Source organism: Eleginops maclovinus, chromosome 24 (genome assembly GCF_036324505.1).
Source record: "Eleginops maclovinus isolate JMC-PN-2008 ecotype Puerto Natales chromosome 24, JC_Emac_rtc_rv5, whole genome shotgun sequence".
Lineage (NCBI taxonomy): Eukaryota > Metazoa > Chordata > Actinopteri > Perciformes > Eleginopidae > Eleginops > Eleginops maclovinus.
Window position 1 is genome coordinate 3,988,072 of NC_086372.1, and position 18,894 is coordinate 4,006,965.

Consider the following 18,894-nt stretch of genomic DNA (forward strand, 5'->3'; position numbering starts at 1 on the left):
CTACGACGTGTTGAGAGCCGGGGCCTGCTTCACACTGAACACAGCTGCAGCCGGGAGCAGCAGTCCTAATGAGACGCCACGTATTTTCCGACAGCCGTTCACCAAGCACCTGTGAGCGTAATTCACTTTCCTTATATGCATGCAGCAGAATCCATTTTAATGCGGTTTCTGTAATAAATACAATCCAGTCTTATAAAAGCGCTTTATTTGATCTCAAGTAATTGATAAGAAGAAAGCACTCATCTGTCCTCCCCGCTCTAACAGTACATCTTCATGTTCAAGTAATAGAAAATAGAATAGTCTGCAGCCCTGCTCAGCACTGTTTGTGACAAATAACTGCACATTACACATCAACAGACATTCACCTGGGGAATGCAAGCAGCCAAGCTTCTTCACGCTGTCCGGAAACCTTTCCACAAAGACGTGTGGATCTTCTGTAAGAAAATATGTCTGATTCTGAAAGGAATATTACATGAGCACTGCTTTCTCAGAGCCACGTGTTTCGGCTTTTTTAATACCACTGTAAACTCACCACGGTCCTCACGATGACGGCAGCTGCTGCAGTGCCGACAGTACATCCAACATTAACACCTTGTTCAGAAAGCACAACCACTAGAAATACATGAGAACATTCATAATCAGAGCCTCAACACAACAGCAGAATGTCAAAGTTGGCATTTATGTAATTGGGAAAGTTTGTGTAAATGAGAAGTTCCACACAAGCCCATAAGCTTCCTGTCTTAGACTCTCCCATAAACATTGTGGAGCTGCTGGCAATGACAACTAACCACCTAGACATTTTGCACTTTTTTTGAGAAACTTTGTGCCTCTTTTGTAGGAAGAGTGGCTTTGCAGTGTAAAAACTCCTCCCAAAGCAATCAGCCCCCGGACAAAGCCCCCTGGACGCTCCATCAATACTCCTGCAGCGCGGTGCTACATGTTGCAGTATCTGTCAGAGTGGAGGAGCAGGTGATAAGGGAACATTCATTTCCTCCCTGGCTCTCCCACAGTCCTGCTAACACTTCAGATGTTTCTTGCTCGTCATGTCGTTCCAGATGCGGTGCATCTCCTCGGGGGAGATCTGGTGGACGGTGACCACCCGGCGGTAGCGGCAGAGGCTGTAGGCCATCTTCCAGTGGTTGAAGCCGCTGTTCTGGAAGGGGTGGATGCCCAGCTTACGGAGGCACACGCCTACGTACACGTCCTCCAGGTGCAGCAGCCTGGTGTGTAAAGAGGTTTGGTATATGAGCTCGGCCACGTCAGCGGAAAACACGTATCCGGTGCCGGAGCAGAAGGGAGGGTACTTGCTGTCCGGGTACAGATCCCGGGGCATGTACCACTTGCTGCGCATGTCTCTGATCGGCCCGCCGTTGATGACGTAGCCGGTGAAGTACCTCCTCCTGGGCTTGGTGGTGGGCTTCAGGAGGTTGAAGACGAGGTTCTCCATGTTGACAAAGATGTCGCTGTCCGTCTTGAGGACATATTGAGCCTTGGAGCAAAAGGTGGCCACCCAGCGCATGCCCATCAGAGTCTTTAACGTCAGATTATGATAGGAGTCAATAAAATCCTCCACCACAATGTCATGGAAGATCTGACTCTCCTGCTCCACCATCTGGTTGAGGACACCATCAGTGCTGCGGCCCAACAAGAAGAGCGTGACCACTCGCATTTCGGGGAGCGAGCTTTCGTCACCCCATGTCTCCCTGATGGCCTGACGGGCGTCAAACTCCTTGTGGGTGGTGCTGATCAGGATGACAAGAAATGGCGGCTCCGACTCGCACTTCTTGTCCTCGTTAATGAGGTAGTCGAAGTCGTGCGGGTTGAGCGAGCGTGTGCGGATGTTTGTAAAAGTGGTGTTCTTGACCGCCTTGGGCCGTATAGGGATAGCCAGCTGTCCGACGTAGGAAGTGGAGGGGCGGGACACACTCAGGTACCACAGAGCGCTGGCCCAGCAAACCACTGTCAGCAAGTATAAGCAGGAGACCTTAGAAGGCATCGCTGTTCACTGGGCTGGAGTCAGTGGCAGCAGCGATGGAAACGTTGAGGCCATGCCTCCATGGGTTGACTCAGATCTGGCGGTGCAGCTTGAGGCTGCGTCCGCAACACGGCTGACATTAATCGTAGATAATGGACTTCTCTTCTGTCTAGTGTCGGGGCTGTGATTGAAAAGCAGCAGTGCAGGGATCTCTTATCACATCCACGGCCTCACTGTGTCTCATGGCAGCTCGCACAAATGCTCTCCGTGACAGCATCTGAAAAAAGATAAGAAGACAAACAGTCAGTGACATACATCATAACCACATCATAGAGCTGCAGCAGCTTGATAAGCACAAAGGTGTAACATCTAACATATCTGGTTCTTATGAAAAGGCTTGTGACATATCTAACAATGTTTTCTATTCACTATTCATTACAGCCAATAACATCAGTCCAGTGGCTGTGCAGGCGGCGCTGTGCCACGGCCAGTTACCCTATCATTCCATCAGCGCCGATGGTAAGAGCTGTGGAGAAAGTGAATATCCCGGCAAACTCTCCCATTCATAAGGCCTGCTCAGCCTCAGCTTCCACCACGTTCTGTTTGCAAACGCTGTTTATCTTCCTCGCGTCCCCCCTGGACCAGAAACAGGCTGGCAAATCAGAGGGCGGAGACAGAGAGGGAGGATCAAGGCAGAGAAGGTGGAAGTAAAGCGCTCTCATGGGGGAAGATTAACATCCACTCGCTCTCTTTCCTCTATATACCTCAATGTCAGACGGAACCTGGCATGTGGATTTTGCATATTTTCCTCCGTTATGAGCTTCTCTTTTGTTGGCTGGACAGGCGCTGCTGCGTGTGGAGCAACTTCTGGAATCGGCGCTCTAATTGGAAACACTGACAGGCCATGAGTGGATGATTTCAAGCCTTAAATATGGATTTAAAATGTTTGCATCCAAAGGCTGTTATGGATGATCAGTTCACATGATGTCTGAGAGCCAAACTAAATCCAAATCCTTCTTTTCAAGACTTTTATTTGCTTCCGACATAATCTCTTTTCATGTGTTCTTATTCTGGGGATTTTTCTTGCAATGCATAACTGATGATGAACAGAGCAGATCCTATTAGAGATACTGAGATGCTTATAGATGGAACGGCTGAGATAAAACCAGCTCTTTCTTTTTATCAGACTCCAGATTTGGTCGTGTCTGGGTTCTTTTCATCAGGGGCTTTTCTCTTATTCCTCCCCACCCGTCTCCCCTATCTCTTCCCTCTCCTTCTGAAGCAGAGTCATCAATCTCATGGTCCAGTAGAATCCATCTCATCATGGCTGCTTTTCCACACCTCCTCCCTCTCCATCACTCCCTCCTTCTCCACTTCACTGGGTGCTAGATCCATTTTTATGTGTCTCACTGCCTCCCCCTCCCTCATTTTTTAAAAATCTCGCTCTCTATCTTTCTTATTTGTCTTATTTCAAGTTTCTTTTTCATTTTTAAACTCCATGTTACCTTGACTTTCATCTCTTCTCCCCCCCTTCTCACAGCTTGCCTTCAACTTATTGACAGCTTCTCTCACCTTCACTCAATCTCCACTTCTCGTCTCGACGGCAAAATCAGTAAATCATTCATTCCTTCACCTTCACCTCGCTTACCCTCATCCTTCTTCCTGTTTGACGACCAGCTCGCTTCACTGCTGCTGCTTCCTTCAACTGGTCCTATAATCCTACAGAACTACTGCACGCTCGTTTTTGCAGTAGCCTAGGATAACCTACATCCTCCTTTGGCTAGGCACCTCACGAAACCTGTACACCTAACTTCCTCAAGGAGCAAATTGAAAAGTTTGGCAGTTTCCTTTCATGCTCTCATGTCATCTTGCGGGTGTTTGTACATTAATATAAAAATAATATCAACGTGTACCTGTGAATTTCTTTTTACAACAGTCCAGTTAGGGTTGGTGTTCGTAGAGTATGTGCCTTAAAGAGTAGTTTTAAGGCACACATTTAATCCGATAATGCCTTACTTTCATATTTAAAATCACCTGGTGGAGTGTTATTGTGATTCGCATTAGTTCAACACTCTTCCCTTAGCGTCACACAGAATAGGATTTCATTACTTTTACTGGAGGTCATAACAATAACTGATAAAGGCAGTAAGACACGCTGATTAAATGATAACTCCTAAACACCACAGCGCAGTGAAATAAGGCATCGGTGTGTGAAATAAACCATAAAGAGATAATTACTACTGATATGATTAACACGCATTCACGATGCTAATAATCTGAACTGGTTGCCATGACAGCACAGTGAGAGGCCACAGGGTGACGATTGTACGCTGGCTCCAAGTGCTAAAGTGTTTTGAATGTAACCCTCACTCCCCCCTCCTGGGAAGTAAATTTAGCAACCCCTGCTGTGCTGCAGTCATTGCTCCATTACGCCTCACACTGAGCTCAGACTCACACGGTGAAAAGCGCCTTTGTGTGGAGGACGGCTGCTCTTTTAATACTTCTGGTCAAACATTTATACACTTCCTGAAAGGTCACTGAAGCCACGGAGAGCCATTCAACAGTGTGAGCCCATGGGTGTAAAGAGAACTGGGTAAAGCATTGGAGGCTGAGCCAGTGGAAGTTGCTCAGTGCTAAATGAAGGATACGCCTGTTACCCTTAGATTACAGACATCTCTCCACTAATGTTCGTCAATGGGAACATATTTAGGATCCCAAATGACATCACCCGACCGACGCGAACGTTGTACCACCATCCTTTGGCCTACGGCAAGAATAAGATTCAATGCCCAGCTCAATTCCAGGGGGCTTGAGTGAAACGGGTGTTTAAGCTTACGTAAAAATGTGGTAAAGAGGTTATTTTCCGTCGAGACCAGACGCAACGTAGCGGCTGGAGGAAGGGTTTAAGAGAAGCGTAAGCGTGCATGCTTCATTGGCAAAATAAATGCAGAAGATTGCCGTCAGATCCAGGTGTTTTTGTACCAAAGAATCAAGCAATTTATGCAGCAACTTTCATAGAATGAACAAGGCACCGCCTCCAACGCTGTATCCACTTATTTCTTCAGGTGCATCACGGTGAAGGACAGTGCTTATCCACTCTGCGTCGTCGTGCTGTCTAACGCTGATGGACAAAAAAATCAGTTTTCAAAATGATTCATTATCATTGTAAACCAAAATGCGGGACCTTTTTAATGACTGCTTTTTTGCCGTTTACCACTACAAACTGCATATGTTTGGGGATTGGACTGTTGATCAGACTTTAAAGACATCCCTTGGGCTTTTGTGATGGGAAATTGTGCTGAGTGTTTTCACTTCTGACGTGTGTTTGACAAAATGATACGATTAAGCTTCTCGGCAGCTCACCATTGCACGTCCATACATCTGTGAGAATTGCAACAGACATATTATAATTTAATAAACTTTAGCAATTAGTCAAAGCTAAAAGTTACTGGACTTTTTGATTTATGTGGCATAAGATTGCATGTAGCTACAAGCAGCAACAAAAATGTTTCCGATACAGAAGAGGCTACTCCTTTCATCTTTTAAACAACCCCCCCCTCCAAGTAATGCAGTCTTTCTGTTTGTCCTTTAACTCACCAAGGTCGTGCTAGGATAACCCCAATGAAATCACAATGACATCATTAATCTTGCTTCTACAGCTGTCAATACACGATTGTCTTGCTCTCACTGATGTTGGGCACAGAGCCATGCTGGGAAATCAGCTACTAGCTAGTTTCCTTTTCTAAGGTTACCTCCCCTGCTAGCTATCTGATTGGTAGCAAGTCTAAAGGTCAGCAGCAATCTATGCCGAAGTTGGAGGAAGTTTGATTGCAGCGCTCCGCCACAATTTTGAGCGGTACTCGGCAGCGAGTTGGGCGGCATTAATCTATTTATAAAAACACAGCGGCAGCTCAGAGACGCTTTACCGCCTGACGAGTGAAGGCCTCCTAACATCATCACGGTTTTGACTTGTAGGCTGCGTATTATTTACTCTGGTGTTGTGCAAAAGTCGCAGCCATGTTACCATCTTTTTCTAAATGGGTTAATCATTTGATCAATTGCTTCAATACATGTTGTGAACAGCAGCCCCTTGTCATCACACTTTATAAATCAATAACAGAGTTGAGAGTACCGCAGTGTTCCTGCTTGTTTGTCAGGCACTTGCAATCATGTGCACAATCAAATGACCTCCAAAAGCTGGAGCTAAAAAGGCTACAGAGATGTGGGAGTTTCAGTCTCGTTTAACGCTGCACCACATAATTGATTGCAGTCATCAGTGCAGCGTGGAGTGACCTTGCTCGCTGGGGGGTGGATGACTGTGTGTGTGTGTGTGTGTGTGTGTGTGTGTGTGTGTGTGTCAGTGATGGAGGGTTGGAGAAAAACAACACAAAGCAGGCTGGTTTAATAGTCTGTAATGTCTGCTGTCTCTGCTGCGTTGGGGGAACATGAGCATGGAGGGCAGACACATCTGAAGGTAAATAAATCATATTCTCATGGTTGACGTGTTACACTCCCCGCGCCTGTTTTAATATCACACACTTAATGATTGGCCGAGGGAAACCGGAAGCAGCCTCCACTACTCGCTGTTTTCATGGCTGCTGATTTGACCAAAGCCGTCAGGACATTTTGTGTAGAGCACTACGATGTGGGAAAGAGAGGCGTTACCTGTGAGTATCATTCAGCAAAAAAAGAAATAGATAATGGGAATTATTTCTTTTTATGTCTGAGGGTGGGAATATATTATATTCATCACACACACTTTGACTCCAGGGTATGTGACATTGTCTTAGAGTGCCTGCGTATGCTTTCTGATTACTGAGCAAACAGCAGCTTCCCCTGTGGCAGAGACTCAAACACTTTCCCCTCAAACGCTAAAACAAAACACACTCCGAGGCCAATGAGAGCTGCATACAGTATGAAAGCAGTGATACCGGAGGCAAGAGGATGTGAGCAATATGCAGTTCTGTTTACAGAATTCTAACTACCGCTTGGGATTTCAACAGCTTTCTTGCTATCGATTTGAAGAACGCGAGCTATAAATATACACATATCAAACACACGCTTCAGCCAATTTTTTTTGCAGATAGCCCATAACTGAACACTTTAGCTCCTGCTGCTCAATATGTGATAAGCTCAACAGGAGGTTTATAATTGTCAGTCTTCTTTTCGATGTTTGATCCTCTTTTCCCTCCAATCTTCTGCCAACTCTAAAACCCATTATTTCGGCTTCTAAAGAGGAATTAATGCGTGAGGAATTTAACGGCAATGGCCAAATTGGTTCGCATCCCACCTAATATATGAGGAAGACAATTAAAATGTGAAGGCTGGGAGGCTCCCAGTGTGGTTTCGCTCTGCTTTTGTCTGCTGGATAATAGAGACTGGATGATTGTTGTGGAGCAGCACAGTATACGACAGGCTGGACACTGTGGGCTTAGTGCAAAGCCTTTGAATGCAAAGCAGCTTAAGAGTGACAGAGGGGTATCAAAAGCGGCCAACAGATTTGGCTTCAGTACAGAAGCATGATGCTCCATCCCCACTTCAGTGCTGACTCGAGCCCAAACTCATATCAGTCTGCGGCCAGGAAGAGCCTGCAGAAAACTTTGGTTTTAACTCGGATGCTTGCTTTAAAGGGCTTTACTGAAAGAGTTATGACTCCCACCCATCTGGTGCTCCACACAGGTGAGAGAATTATGCGTAGGCAGGAAAAGGTTTTGGTGCAGCTGCATTACATACCTACTCAGTTTCCTCAAGAAAAACATGCACAGATGCATTGGGTTTGTTTTGCAGAGTCATGACCTCGATGAGAATCAGCACCGGGTGTTGCTGAGAGGCTTCACACCGGCCGGACATGTGCTCCGACTGCTAAGCTCCCTCATAAATTGGAAGTGACAACTTGATTCATGCTGGTAATACATTTTGCTGTCTGGCTGCGTGACATTGCCGTTATACAGTATTCCAGCTCGGATCTGCATTGAGGCAACTGATGCTCCCAGAAGAGAATTATGGTAATGCTACTGATGCATACTCAGCACCCAAAATGAAACATTATGCGGTAACAGCTGGTGGGGACAGACGCTTGACTTACAGAAAGACAAGGAAAGGTGCTGCTGCTGATTTGGGAGAATAAGCAGGTACTAACCTTCAGAGATCTGGCTGCACAAGTCAGAGGGTTATAGTATTGATGAAATGTATCAGCTGTAGTCTAGGGAGCACTGGCCCGTGGCAAAGCAGTATTCCTGTTTTATTTTGAACCTTTTACATTATCTGGGGTGCAGTTTTGCTGAGCACACTCTCTCAGCTGTGGCCCGTCCTCACATTGGTAAAACTCAAACATGAGAGATGCTCGGTTGCTTAGTCCAAGCACAGATTGCCACTGTCAGCCTCTACGCCTCTGCAGTGGAGCTTGATCAGTCACATACGTTTGTTGGATGGTTTTTATGTCTCACACAGCACAGACACACTCTTACGCAAGATCTTAAGCGTGGGAGAAAAAGACATGCTCGCAATTTTGCAACACCTGTCCAAACCAGGCAGTGGATTAACAACCAATTAGTGCAAGGTTTTGACTTATTTAATAGTTAACGTCAAGTACGGACACACACTTAAATGTAGTTTCCCATCAAAGATTACTTACAAGAAGGTGCGAGTGTGATCTCAATGGTCTGACCATGTCCAAATTTAAACTTGAACCACTTTTTAATTTTGTATAATAAAATGTGCTCGTTCCAGCCTTATCATATAAGACATGAGTGTACACCAGAACACAAGTACGACATGCAAAGCAGTCTGGGAGTCCACCAGCACTTTATGTCCAACATCACAAAGGTCTAACGATCACATATAACACTTCATCTGTTTTATTGCCCAAGCGTCCGTGTTTCAGTGACTGTTCTTAGTTATGACCCCACACACAAGATGGTTTAAGAGAAAACAGCTGGAATAATATTATTAAACCTTCTGTTGGGGCTGCAGTTCATAGCAGGTTGTTTTCCACATGCAGTGAAGCCTATCCATCAGCCCCGTTGGACTTTAGCAAGACAAATCAACGAGAACCAACATAGTGTTAACAGGATAATGAAGTTTAAAGCTCAATAAGCAGCATCATACATTTCCATACTCAGGCTCAAGTCTCATGTGTTTAAATAAGGCTAATCACTCCAAGTGATCTCCTTTATCTAAATCCATCCTCCTGATAAATTAGTTGTCAATCTCACAATCTTTCCTTTAGGATTATATAGTCAATCATATCAGACAATCTGTAATTAGGTGTCTCTGCGAGTCTCACCACATGCAGAGGAACCTTTGTTTGAAACATAAAACAAAGAGGGCGATCGATAGAGCAGCAGCCTGCAGCGGAATTGTATACACATCATGTAGCACCAACCTCTCAAACCTCCCCTCATGAGTGGACTGTTTTCATTTCAACACTTTACCACCTCTTCCTTTCTCCCTGTTCTCTCCCTTTCACTCGCACATTGACCTTAAACCCGTGGCAGTGTCTCCAGGCACCTTCAGCACTTAAAGGAGCAGCAGCGAGTCTCTGATGAGCTTGTAAATTCTGCACTATTGATCGGGCTCTGGAGAGGCTCTTAGGTTGTTTTTCTGTAATTTTATTTTCCTTTTGTTGTGTCTGTCAGCACAGCGATGACTCAGACGTCCATAAGACAACGTGAGTATAATATCCTAAGGACTTCCATCAAAAGCACCAAATCTAAGCCACGCACAGAAGTAAACAAAGGTAATAAAAAGTGAGTGACAGTGAATAACAGACTGATAGAAAAACTAGACAGGCGGCTTGAATTATTCAAAGCGACACTAACATTACAATTCTCCCATCATGCTCCTCTGTCCATATGGCAGTGGTTTCTATGGGGATGAAAAGACCCTAGAGTAGCAGACACTGAGCGAATTGCATACAAATGACGATATTCATATGAAGTGTTTCATTCCAAAAATGAGGCAACCTCTAATCTGAAAAAGAAAGTGATGAGATGAGTTATGTTCCATTTTGAACACGGACGTGTAATTTAAGCACTTAGATGATGAAATGAAATCACTTTTAAGCAGACCCCCTTCTCTACTTTGAGGATAATGGATGGTGATTTGAGGCATAATTGAACAAAAATGAGACATGATTGTAATGAAGTGTTGTTTTAAGGATTTGTTGAGGCAGTTGAAAAACAACATCTACTCTTCCTTAAGTGGTGTGAAGCCTTTATGGAGTCTTTATCTGGATGGGTTCTCAAAGGAAAGGGAATCGCATAGTTGCGTTAACTGTAAAGCTGGTCTTCACTGTATTTGGGTTGAATCAGCAATAACAGAAATACAAACTTATACAACGCCTACGGAGCTCCCCATTTATACGAGCAGCAGAAAGTCTATATATTGTTGACCCGGTCAATGAAAGAAAACAAAGCTCCCAATGCAAGCCAAAGCGGCAGCACTTCCAATGGTTATTGAAAGCTAATGCACTTGCAGGATTCTTGCAGTTTTGAGTGTGTGTTTCTTCATGGTTGATTGCACTTTTTGCAAGTCTTTTTGGAAGAGAGCATCAGCTAGATTAAATGTAATGCAGTAATGTGATACTGTGATGAAAGCACAGAACGGGAGACACACACTGAGGCACTGAGGAAGATTAAGGACCTCTTTAAACCACAATGGGTGACGCAGTCCTCCTGGTTGCAGTACAAGAGAAGTATTCAAAACTGGGGTGTGCAACTTCTCAATAAATATCACTCTGTACCAAAAACTGGGTTACGAAAAAAGTGCATTTCAGAGAGAGTGTCCTGTCTGTGCACATACTGTACATCCAACACACACCTCAGCACCTCGTTCTCAGGTCTGTGGCTGCTAATGAAAAGGCCACATGCTCACGCTGTGATGTGTAGGGACCAGCTCCGTGGGAAGCCTCCCCAGTTGAGCTCCAATCTAACTCCACTAATTAACGTCTGGACGTCTGAACAGACACATGCATTCCCACTCACACATTATTCACTAACTTACACAGGAAAACACCTGGAGGGAGCTGATGGAGACAGACGATAGGCTGTAGTCTGAACATATGTGTAGTGCTGCTGCCCAGTGGCAGTGCTGGGCTCCAGCCTCAATCAGATCAGGGCCGGGGCGGGGGGGGGTGTGGGGTTATCAGGTCAATCTCAGTGCCTGCAGACTGAACGGTGTGGAACAGGCTGAACACATCTCGTTATATAGCAGAGCAGCAAACTGCACCTGTCCAGATAACACCAGTGGCTCCAGGCAATGCTGATGGAGCGGGAGGGAGAAGGGGGGGGGGGCACGATGAAGGCACACATACTTGCAGGTTCTTTATCTAACGCGTGCTTGCATGCAGCAGTGCTCAACTATCTCCATTCTCGTTAAAAAAAAAGTACTTTTTCACGTGAACCCATGTTGAACCAGAGAAGAGACTTGATGCCAGATGAAGGGTCCTGTGACACACACACACACACACACACACACACACACACACACACACACACACACACACACACACACACACACACACACACACACACACACACACACACACACACACACACACACACACACACACACACACAGACACAGACACAGACACACACACACACACACACACACACACACACACCACTGCTGATGGCAGCTCAGGACATGCAGCTTCAGCACTCTTTCCGGTAAATAACACTCTTCCTACTGAGGGGCACTGAGAATACCCCCCCCCACACACACACACACACAAACATCACTAGAATGCAGTGTCTCCCGAGCTGAGCTGTGTCTTCTACACTGTCCAGCAAAGGTAAGAGTAAATAACAATACTTTTATACTTTGACATTGAGTCCTGCATTAAAACGGGTTCATGTAGGGAAACCATGAAAGCTGTATTCACTCTACAGCTTTGGTTGTGCAACATTAAAATACCTGAGATATATATATAACTAAATGAGTTAGTCTGCAGATCTGGGATCAGCATTTGTTTGGTGATAAGGCACAATATTTATGGTGGCAGCCTCATTAATGCATCCTGCAGCTAGCAGTGAAACGAGGTGCTAATGAACCACTCTTTGACACATTAAAGTAACAGCTGAACTTCCCTTCACATCTTATTAGCAGACTCACTGCTGCTGATTCGGAGTTATCAAGTTGATACGCTTCAAATATTGATATTATAATCATTAAAGTTTTACTGAGAGTCGACTGCAAGTGGCGTGATGCTCAGCAAGGTCATTTCTACAGGAGATCCCGATATGTTGAACTACATACAAAACAGCTGGTGAATGGATAAGTCATGGCTTCTTCAAGGTTTCAAGGTTTCAAGGTTTTATTTGTCATATGCACAGCAGATACAGCGTATATGTTGGCAATGAAAATCTTATGTCGCGTGCTCCTCCAACAACTCAACATATATGGTGCAAAAGATAAATAAAATAGTGAAAAAGAGAGAAGAATATTTACAATATTAACAATACAGATTTGAGGATGTGAAATATATACATATGTTGAATACATTGAAAGTATTTAAATACTTTACACTGTTGAATGAGGAGGTATGGACAGATGCATATATTATGTATAACAGATGTGTATGGCAGATATGTATAATATATAGATATGTGTACTATAAACAGATATGTATGGCAGATGTGTATAATATATATGTATGTGTGTACTATAAACAGATGTGAGTAGACATTCACACAGCTCAGGAGTTCAGTAGTCTTATAGCCTGTGGTATAAAACTGTCTCTGAGTCTGGTGGTCTTGGTCCGGATGCTGCGGTACCGTCTGCCAGACGGCAGCAGACAGAACAGATTGTTGCTGGGGTGATGGGGGTCCTTTAATATCCTACCGGCCTTCTTCCTACACCGCTGGGTGTAGAGGTCCTCCATGGATGGCAACTCCGTCCTGGTGATGTGCTGAGCAGTTTTCACCACCCTCTGTAGAGTCTTACGGTTGAGGGCGGTGCAACTGCCATACCAGGCGGTGATGCAGCCAGTCAGGATACTCTCGATGGTGCACCTGTAGAAGTTGCAGAGTATCCTGGAGTCCATGTTGAACTTCCGCAGCCTGCGGAGGAAGAAGAGCCGCTGTCGAGCCGTCTTGGATATGACCCTGGTGTGATGTGTCCATGTCAGGTCCTCACTGATGTTAACCCCGAGGAACCTGAAGCTGCTGACTCTCTCCACAGGAGTCCCGTCGATGGTGATGGGTGTGTGTGCTTCTCTCTGCCTCTTCCTGTAGTCCACAATCAGCTCCTTTGTTTTGCTGACGTTGAGATGGAGGTTGTTGTCCTGGCACCAAGATGTCAGGGCTCTGACCTCCTCTCTGTACGCCGTCTCGTCGCCGTCTGTGATCAGGCCGATGACGGTCGTGTCGTCAGCAAACTTGATGATGGTGTTGGAGCTGTGTGTGGCCACGCAGTCGTGCGTGAACAGGGAGTAGAGGAGAGGGCTGAGCACACAACCCTGAGGGGCTCCGGTGTTGAGGGTCAAGGTGGAGGATGTGATGTTCCCCATCCGCACTGCCTGGGATCTGCCCGTCAGGAAGCTCATGATCCAGTCACAGAGGGCGCTGTTGAGCCCAAGGTCCCTGAGCTTAATGATGAGCTTGGAGGGCACAATGGTGTTGAATGCTGAACTGTAGTCAATGAACAGCATTCTCACATAAGTGTTCCTCTGGTCCAGGTGGGAGAGGGCAGTGTGGAGGGTGAGGGAGATGGCATCATCCGTGGACCTGTTTGCTCTGTAGGCAAACTGCAGGGGGTCCAGTGAGTCAGGGAGGGAGGAGGTGATAAAAGTTTTGACTAACCGCTCAAAGCACTTCATGATGATGGAGGTGAGTGCAACTGGGCGGTAGTCATTGAGGCAGATGGGTTTTGTCTTTTTGGGGACAGGGACAATGATGGACTCTTTAAAGCATGTGGGGACTACAGACTGGAGCAGTGACCTATTGAAAATGTCTGTGAACACATCTGCCAGCTGAACTGCACACACCTTGAGAGCACGGCCAGGGATGCCATCAGGTCCTGGAGCCCTGTGTGCGTTGATCCTTTTCAGAGATCTACACACATCTGCACTGGTTAAAACCAGTGAGCAGGGATCCTGGGCCTTTGGTGCCTCCACAGCCGGGGGCTTCTCAAAGCGTGCATAAAATGTGTTCAGTTCATCTGGGAGAGATGCAGACACTTCCTCAGCACCACTCGTTGTCCTTTTGTAGTCTGTTATTGTTTTTAGTCCAGACCACATATTTCTGGCGTTGGAGCCCTTGTAGTTCGACTCCACCTTGTCCCTGTATTGTCTTTTCGCACTGCTAATAGCTCTCCGGAGTGCATACCTGGAATTCCTGTACTCATCCAAATCACCGCCGCTGTGCGCGATGGCCCGTGCTTTAAGTTTAGCTCGGACCTCGCCGTTTATCCAGGGCTTCTCATTTGGGAATGTCCGTATAGTAATCCGCGGCACGACGTCATCGATGCATTTGCCGATGTAGCAAATGACCGCGTCAGTGTGTGTGTTTATATCGTCCTCCTCAAACACACACCACTCCGTGATGCCAAAGCAGTGGCGGAGAGCAGAGTCAGACTGCTCGGACCAACGCTGCATGTCCTGTCCAGGTTGTCCTCTTTGCAGTCTTTTTGACAGGTAACAGGGAGCAGAAAGTAAGAGATAATGTGGTTACTTGACACGAAGGGGGGGCCCGGGGAGGGCCCTTTTAAACCACATTAGCCCGGAAAGGAAGTGTAAAATGGGTTGCAGTTTAATTTCACCTGACAAACTGGGGCAAGTCTGAGAGTGCTGTTGTAATTTCTGCAAGCTGCACTTTCTCATGTTGTGCTCTGAATGAAAATGGCCACAATCTAAATGTAGGCCACTCGTGGGAAAGTCCTTGATCCAGTCTAATCCCATACTCGCTCTCAGACAGCTGCTTTTATTCACTACTTAGCGGCGGAACAACACTGGAGTTAGACAACAGGTTGTGAACAACTCCCCGGTCTGGCTCAGCCTAAAAAGGCCGGGGGCATCCGTCATTGAGTGCCTAGTGACTGGGAAGGCTAAACATCCGAAGAACACTAATACCTTTCCAGATGACACCAGTGGCTCTGATCGTGAGGGGAGAAGCACGACAGGCCACATACTTGCTTTCTTTATCTACCGTGCTTGATGCAGCAGTGCTCACTGTTCCTGTCTCGAAAAAAAATCTTTTCAGTGAACCCATTTGAACAGGAAGAGACTTGGATCCGTGAAGGGTCGGACCACAGTCTCACAGGAAAACCAAACACACACAGTTAAGTCCACGTGACACACACCCCACGGATGGGCTCAGGTCATGCATTCAGGATTCTTTCCGGTAATAAACTCTTCCTATGAGGGGCACTGAGTTTTCCACCCTCCCCACACACAGACACACACCCTCGTGAATCGTGTTCTTCCTCCTGCGTCTACACTGTCAGCTAACAGGAAAAAAACACGATACTCTTATCTTTGATTGAGGTACGTCAGTGGAATTGGCTGTCACCTACGACTTGGATGTGTAAATTAATTCCTATATCATATTGATATAGGCTGCGTCTGGGTCGCTGTTTGATGTTGGCAAAACAAGTTTAAAACATCCCAGCAGCAGTAAAAACGATCTAAGAACACTTTAAAAAGTACGTGAATTCGTTCAGGAGTCTTTAGCAGACCACGGCAGCGATTCGGCGTTCATTGCCTTCATATTGATTTTAATCTTTAAAAGTTTTACTTCTATAGTGCTGTCTCAGACATTACAGGATATTGTTGATGCCATAATACAGTATTTAAGGGAAGTTTATGGTCACTGTTTATGTGCTCTGCTGTCTGTGCAACACTGGACTGTATTTTGTGTGAAGGGGCCGTATTATGATCATTTTCACGTTTCATATTTGTGTTCTGTGCCTCTACTGTGGCATGTTTACATGCTTTAAGAGAGAGAGAGAACCCCCCTCTGGAGGGAACATTGGGATTTTAGCATTTGCAGACCATTCACATGCATACAAACCTATATAACACACTATAGGAAAGGGAAAACCCCCAAAAGCAAGTCTTCTACTCCTCACATTTCTGAAATGATCACGTTATAGTCTTCAAATACTTTCACAGGAATGTAAATGTCTTTTGGCGGTCATAAGTCAAAGCTAAAGAGGTTGATGATTACAGTTTTTCAATTTAAAATATAAATCCTATCTAATCCAATTTATGTCCCTGATACTTTCTAAAATCCACGATATTCACAAAACCAATTTCAGAGACTAAACAGTAAATCCGGCTGGTGTTTACATTCAAATTATAACTTAACATGAATCTGAGCTTTTCATATCTCCTACACGAGGTCTATAATGAAATAATCCCGACAAATGGCAGCCAGTGGATGTCAGGGGAGATAAATATGAATGCACACAGGCTCCTCTCTGCCTGCACACACACTCACATGGTGACATGCACAGGCTTCACTATCCTGCAGCAATCACAGCGGGCACTTAAGCCGCTCTGCTGTGTGTGTGGATGGCGTGATAGCCCCGCGGGGCCGGCTGCCTGCAGCTGCCTCGGGCCCTCTAAGGTGAGTCGGCTATCTGCAGCAGCAGGAGGTCCGGTCAGGGCCTCAGTGCTCGCTGCGCCCTCAGTTAATAAATCATTCCACCTGTCGCACACGCTTAGCTCCACAGAGGTGAGACGTGGGAGAAAGCATGTCTGTAAGTCAACGTTTCTGTATATATGCCATGAGGGTGAGGGAGAAAGAGCAACAGAGGGCAGAGTAGAATCCTTTAGAGTTTTTCGACCTGGCACAAATACACACTCTGGTTTTCATTGTTCTGTCAGCCTGTCAGACACAGTTTGCCGTAAAAAAAAAACACATCAGCATACCCACGCACAAACACGGAGCAGAAACTTTCAACCTCTGGCACACACAGAAACTGGCTGGAGGAGTATTCAGAGTAGTACTAACCTGAGACTGAGCTTTGTGTCGGGACAGCGCTGGGGAGGATTTTGTAAAGTATGCAATGTGTGTCAGACTACACCCCAGGGAAGTGAGGCTAATACAGAAGAGTCTAACGGCTGTAATTTGTCTCCAAAAATACACATAGCTCTGCCCCTCATCACAATATATCACAGTCCAGATCCCACAAGCTGCCACTCTACAGTGAATCACATTATGGTGCAGTGACGACGCATTTTAGTAGGCGGACCTGGAAGGTAGGGATTTAAGTTATGATATATAGGAACAGGACCATCTCCACATAATAACACCACTTCTAAACAAAAAGGTGATCAAAAAACCATTGACTTCGAGACAAGGGAGCCGTAAGTGCTCAAATGCTAACTCATTTCTGCAGCATTTAATTAAACTAAAGACATGGGTAATGGGTTTATATCGTTGGAAAATTACAAAATGACCAAGTCTACAAGCTATAAGTGAAATATTGTCAGTTCTTTTTAAATATAAGCACAAACATGCCCTGAGGTTGTTTCAAGTTTGAAAATCGGACTTATCCAACAGGTTTTTTTAAAGGTGATAAAGGCCCTTTACATTGTGTTTCTGTGTGTGTCCATAAATGTGTGCTTCAGAGCCAAAAGTAGAAGGGAGGGCTATGTGTGTTTAATTATGTGTTTGCTTGTTCTGCAATATGTACGAGGTGTGTGATGTAACACTGTCTGTTACTGTGGTGACAGACAGTGGATGTAAAGCTAAAACGTCCATCTTTAAGGAAGGGAAATGATCCCCTCCAGCGGCAGCCGGACGACTCTTCGAGGCTGATGAATATTCAAATTCCTCCGCAGAGGACTTGACAAGGTTAACTGGTGTGGATACTGGCTGACTGCCCCCCCAAGCTCACTGTCTGCATCTGTGAATGTGCTATAATGAGAGCTTTTCCAACATTTCACCTCCAGGACAGGCTTTGGTAGAGACCTGACATCGATACAAAGAGGAAGAGAAAAGCATTGGAGAGATGTGGAACAGAGTAATAGGGAGCCTCATAAGAACTCAACGCACAAAATAACCACAATATGTCTGTAGTTTAATGGGGTAATTAATCAATACCAGTGACTCAACCACTGTTTTGCCAAGTGCTGAGACTTCAGGTTGCAGACCTGTGTAAATAAAACACCAATTAGATGACTTTACACCTCTCTAAATTAATTCTCTAATTAGGATTAAGGAGATTTTCCATGAAAAGGTGGAAAAGTCCTCCAAGGACACTGTTTACCAATTACTGTGATGGGGCATATGGTCTGACTTACATCACATATCATATTATAGGATGTTTGAGATCCACGCAATGGTTTTACTTTTATAAATGAACAAGGTTAAAGCATAATGGGCCCCCTATGACTGTAGCTGGACAGAAGATGATTCATCTAAATGACGTACAGTGTGGCAACCAGGGGACCCAAGAGAGGCCATTGCTCAAAACACCGGATCTCCACAGACTCGTCTTAATGCACTGCTCACAAAAACTTGGCATCTTATGTCACCCCTAAAGCAACTGAGTGCTATTCCTGGGATTTTGAGGAATCTCAGTAGAAGAGAAGGACGAAGCCGAGCTCACGGTCTCTTTCAGTTGGGAGATGCTCATCTCGTCATTCAGTAAAACAGAGCAGAATTGTGTTGTGGAATTCTAGGAAAATAATAATGTGGTTGAATGAGAAAAAAGGGCGAGTGAGTGCTTTATGCTTCTTTAAAGATCAGACGTCTGCCTGTCCATCATAATAAAGTTCAAGAAGTGTTACCTACCTCTACCTGTATCTCATGTCAGAGAGCCAGCTGTCTGCAGACATGACTCTACTGCCGTCTGTGCTCAAACACATCGTTAAACTGTGTGAAAGATGCAGCTCTGAACTGAGCTTTCAGAATATGTTGACAGCTCTGCATGACTTTTATTTATGATGGTCCTAAAAAGATGTTTGT

The 18,894-nt window shown here is 45.4% G+C and overlaps 1 protein-coding gene across 3 annotated transcripts in view; it reads right to left on the bottom strand.

Moving 5' to 3' along the window:
* Positions 1–249: 249 nt before the first annotated feature.
* Positions 250–18,894, bottom strand: part of LOC134860911 (beta-1,3-galactosyltransferase 1-like) — an 80,654-nt gene continuing 62,009 nt past the window's right edge. For all 3 annotated transcript variants that reach the window (XM_063877793.1, XM_063877791.1, XM_063877792.1), the window contains one exon: positions 250–2,252. In XM_063877793.1, coding sequence (XP_063733863.1) covers positions 1,016–1,996 — 981 coding nt within the window. In that variant the 5' untranslated portion in view covers positions 1,997–2,252 and the 3' untranslated portion in view covers positions 250–1,015. The remainder of the gene's footprint in view (positions 2,253–18,894) is intronic.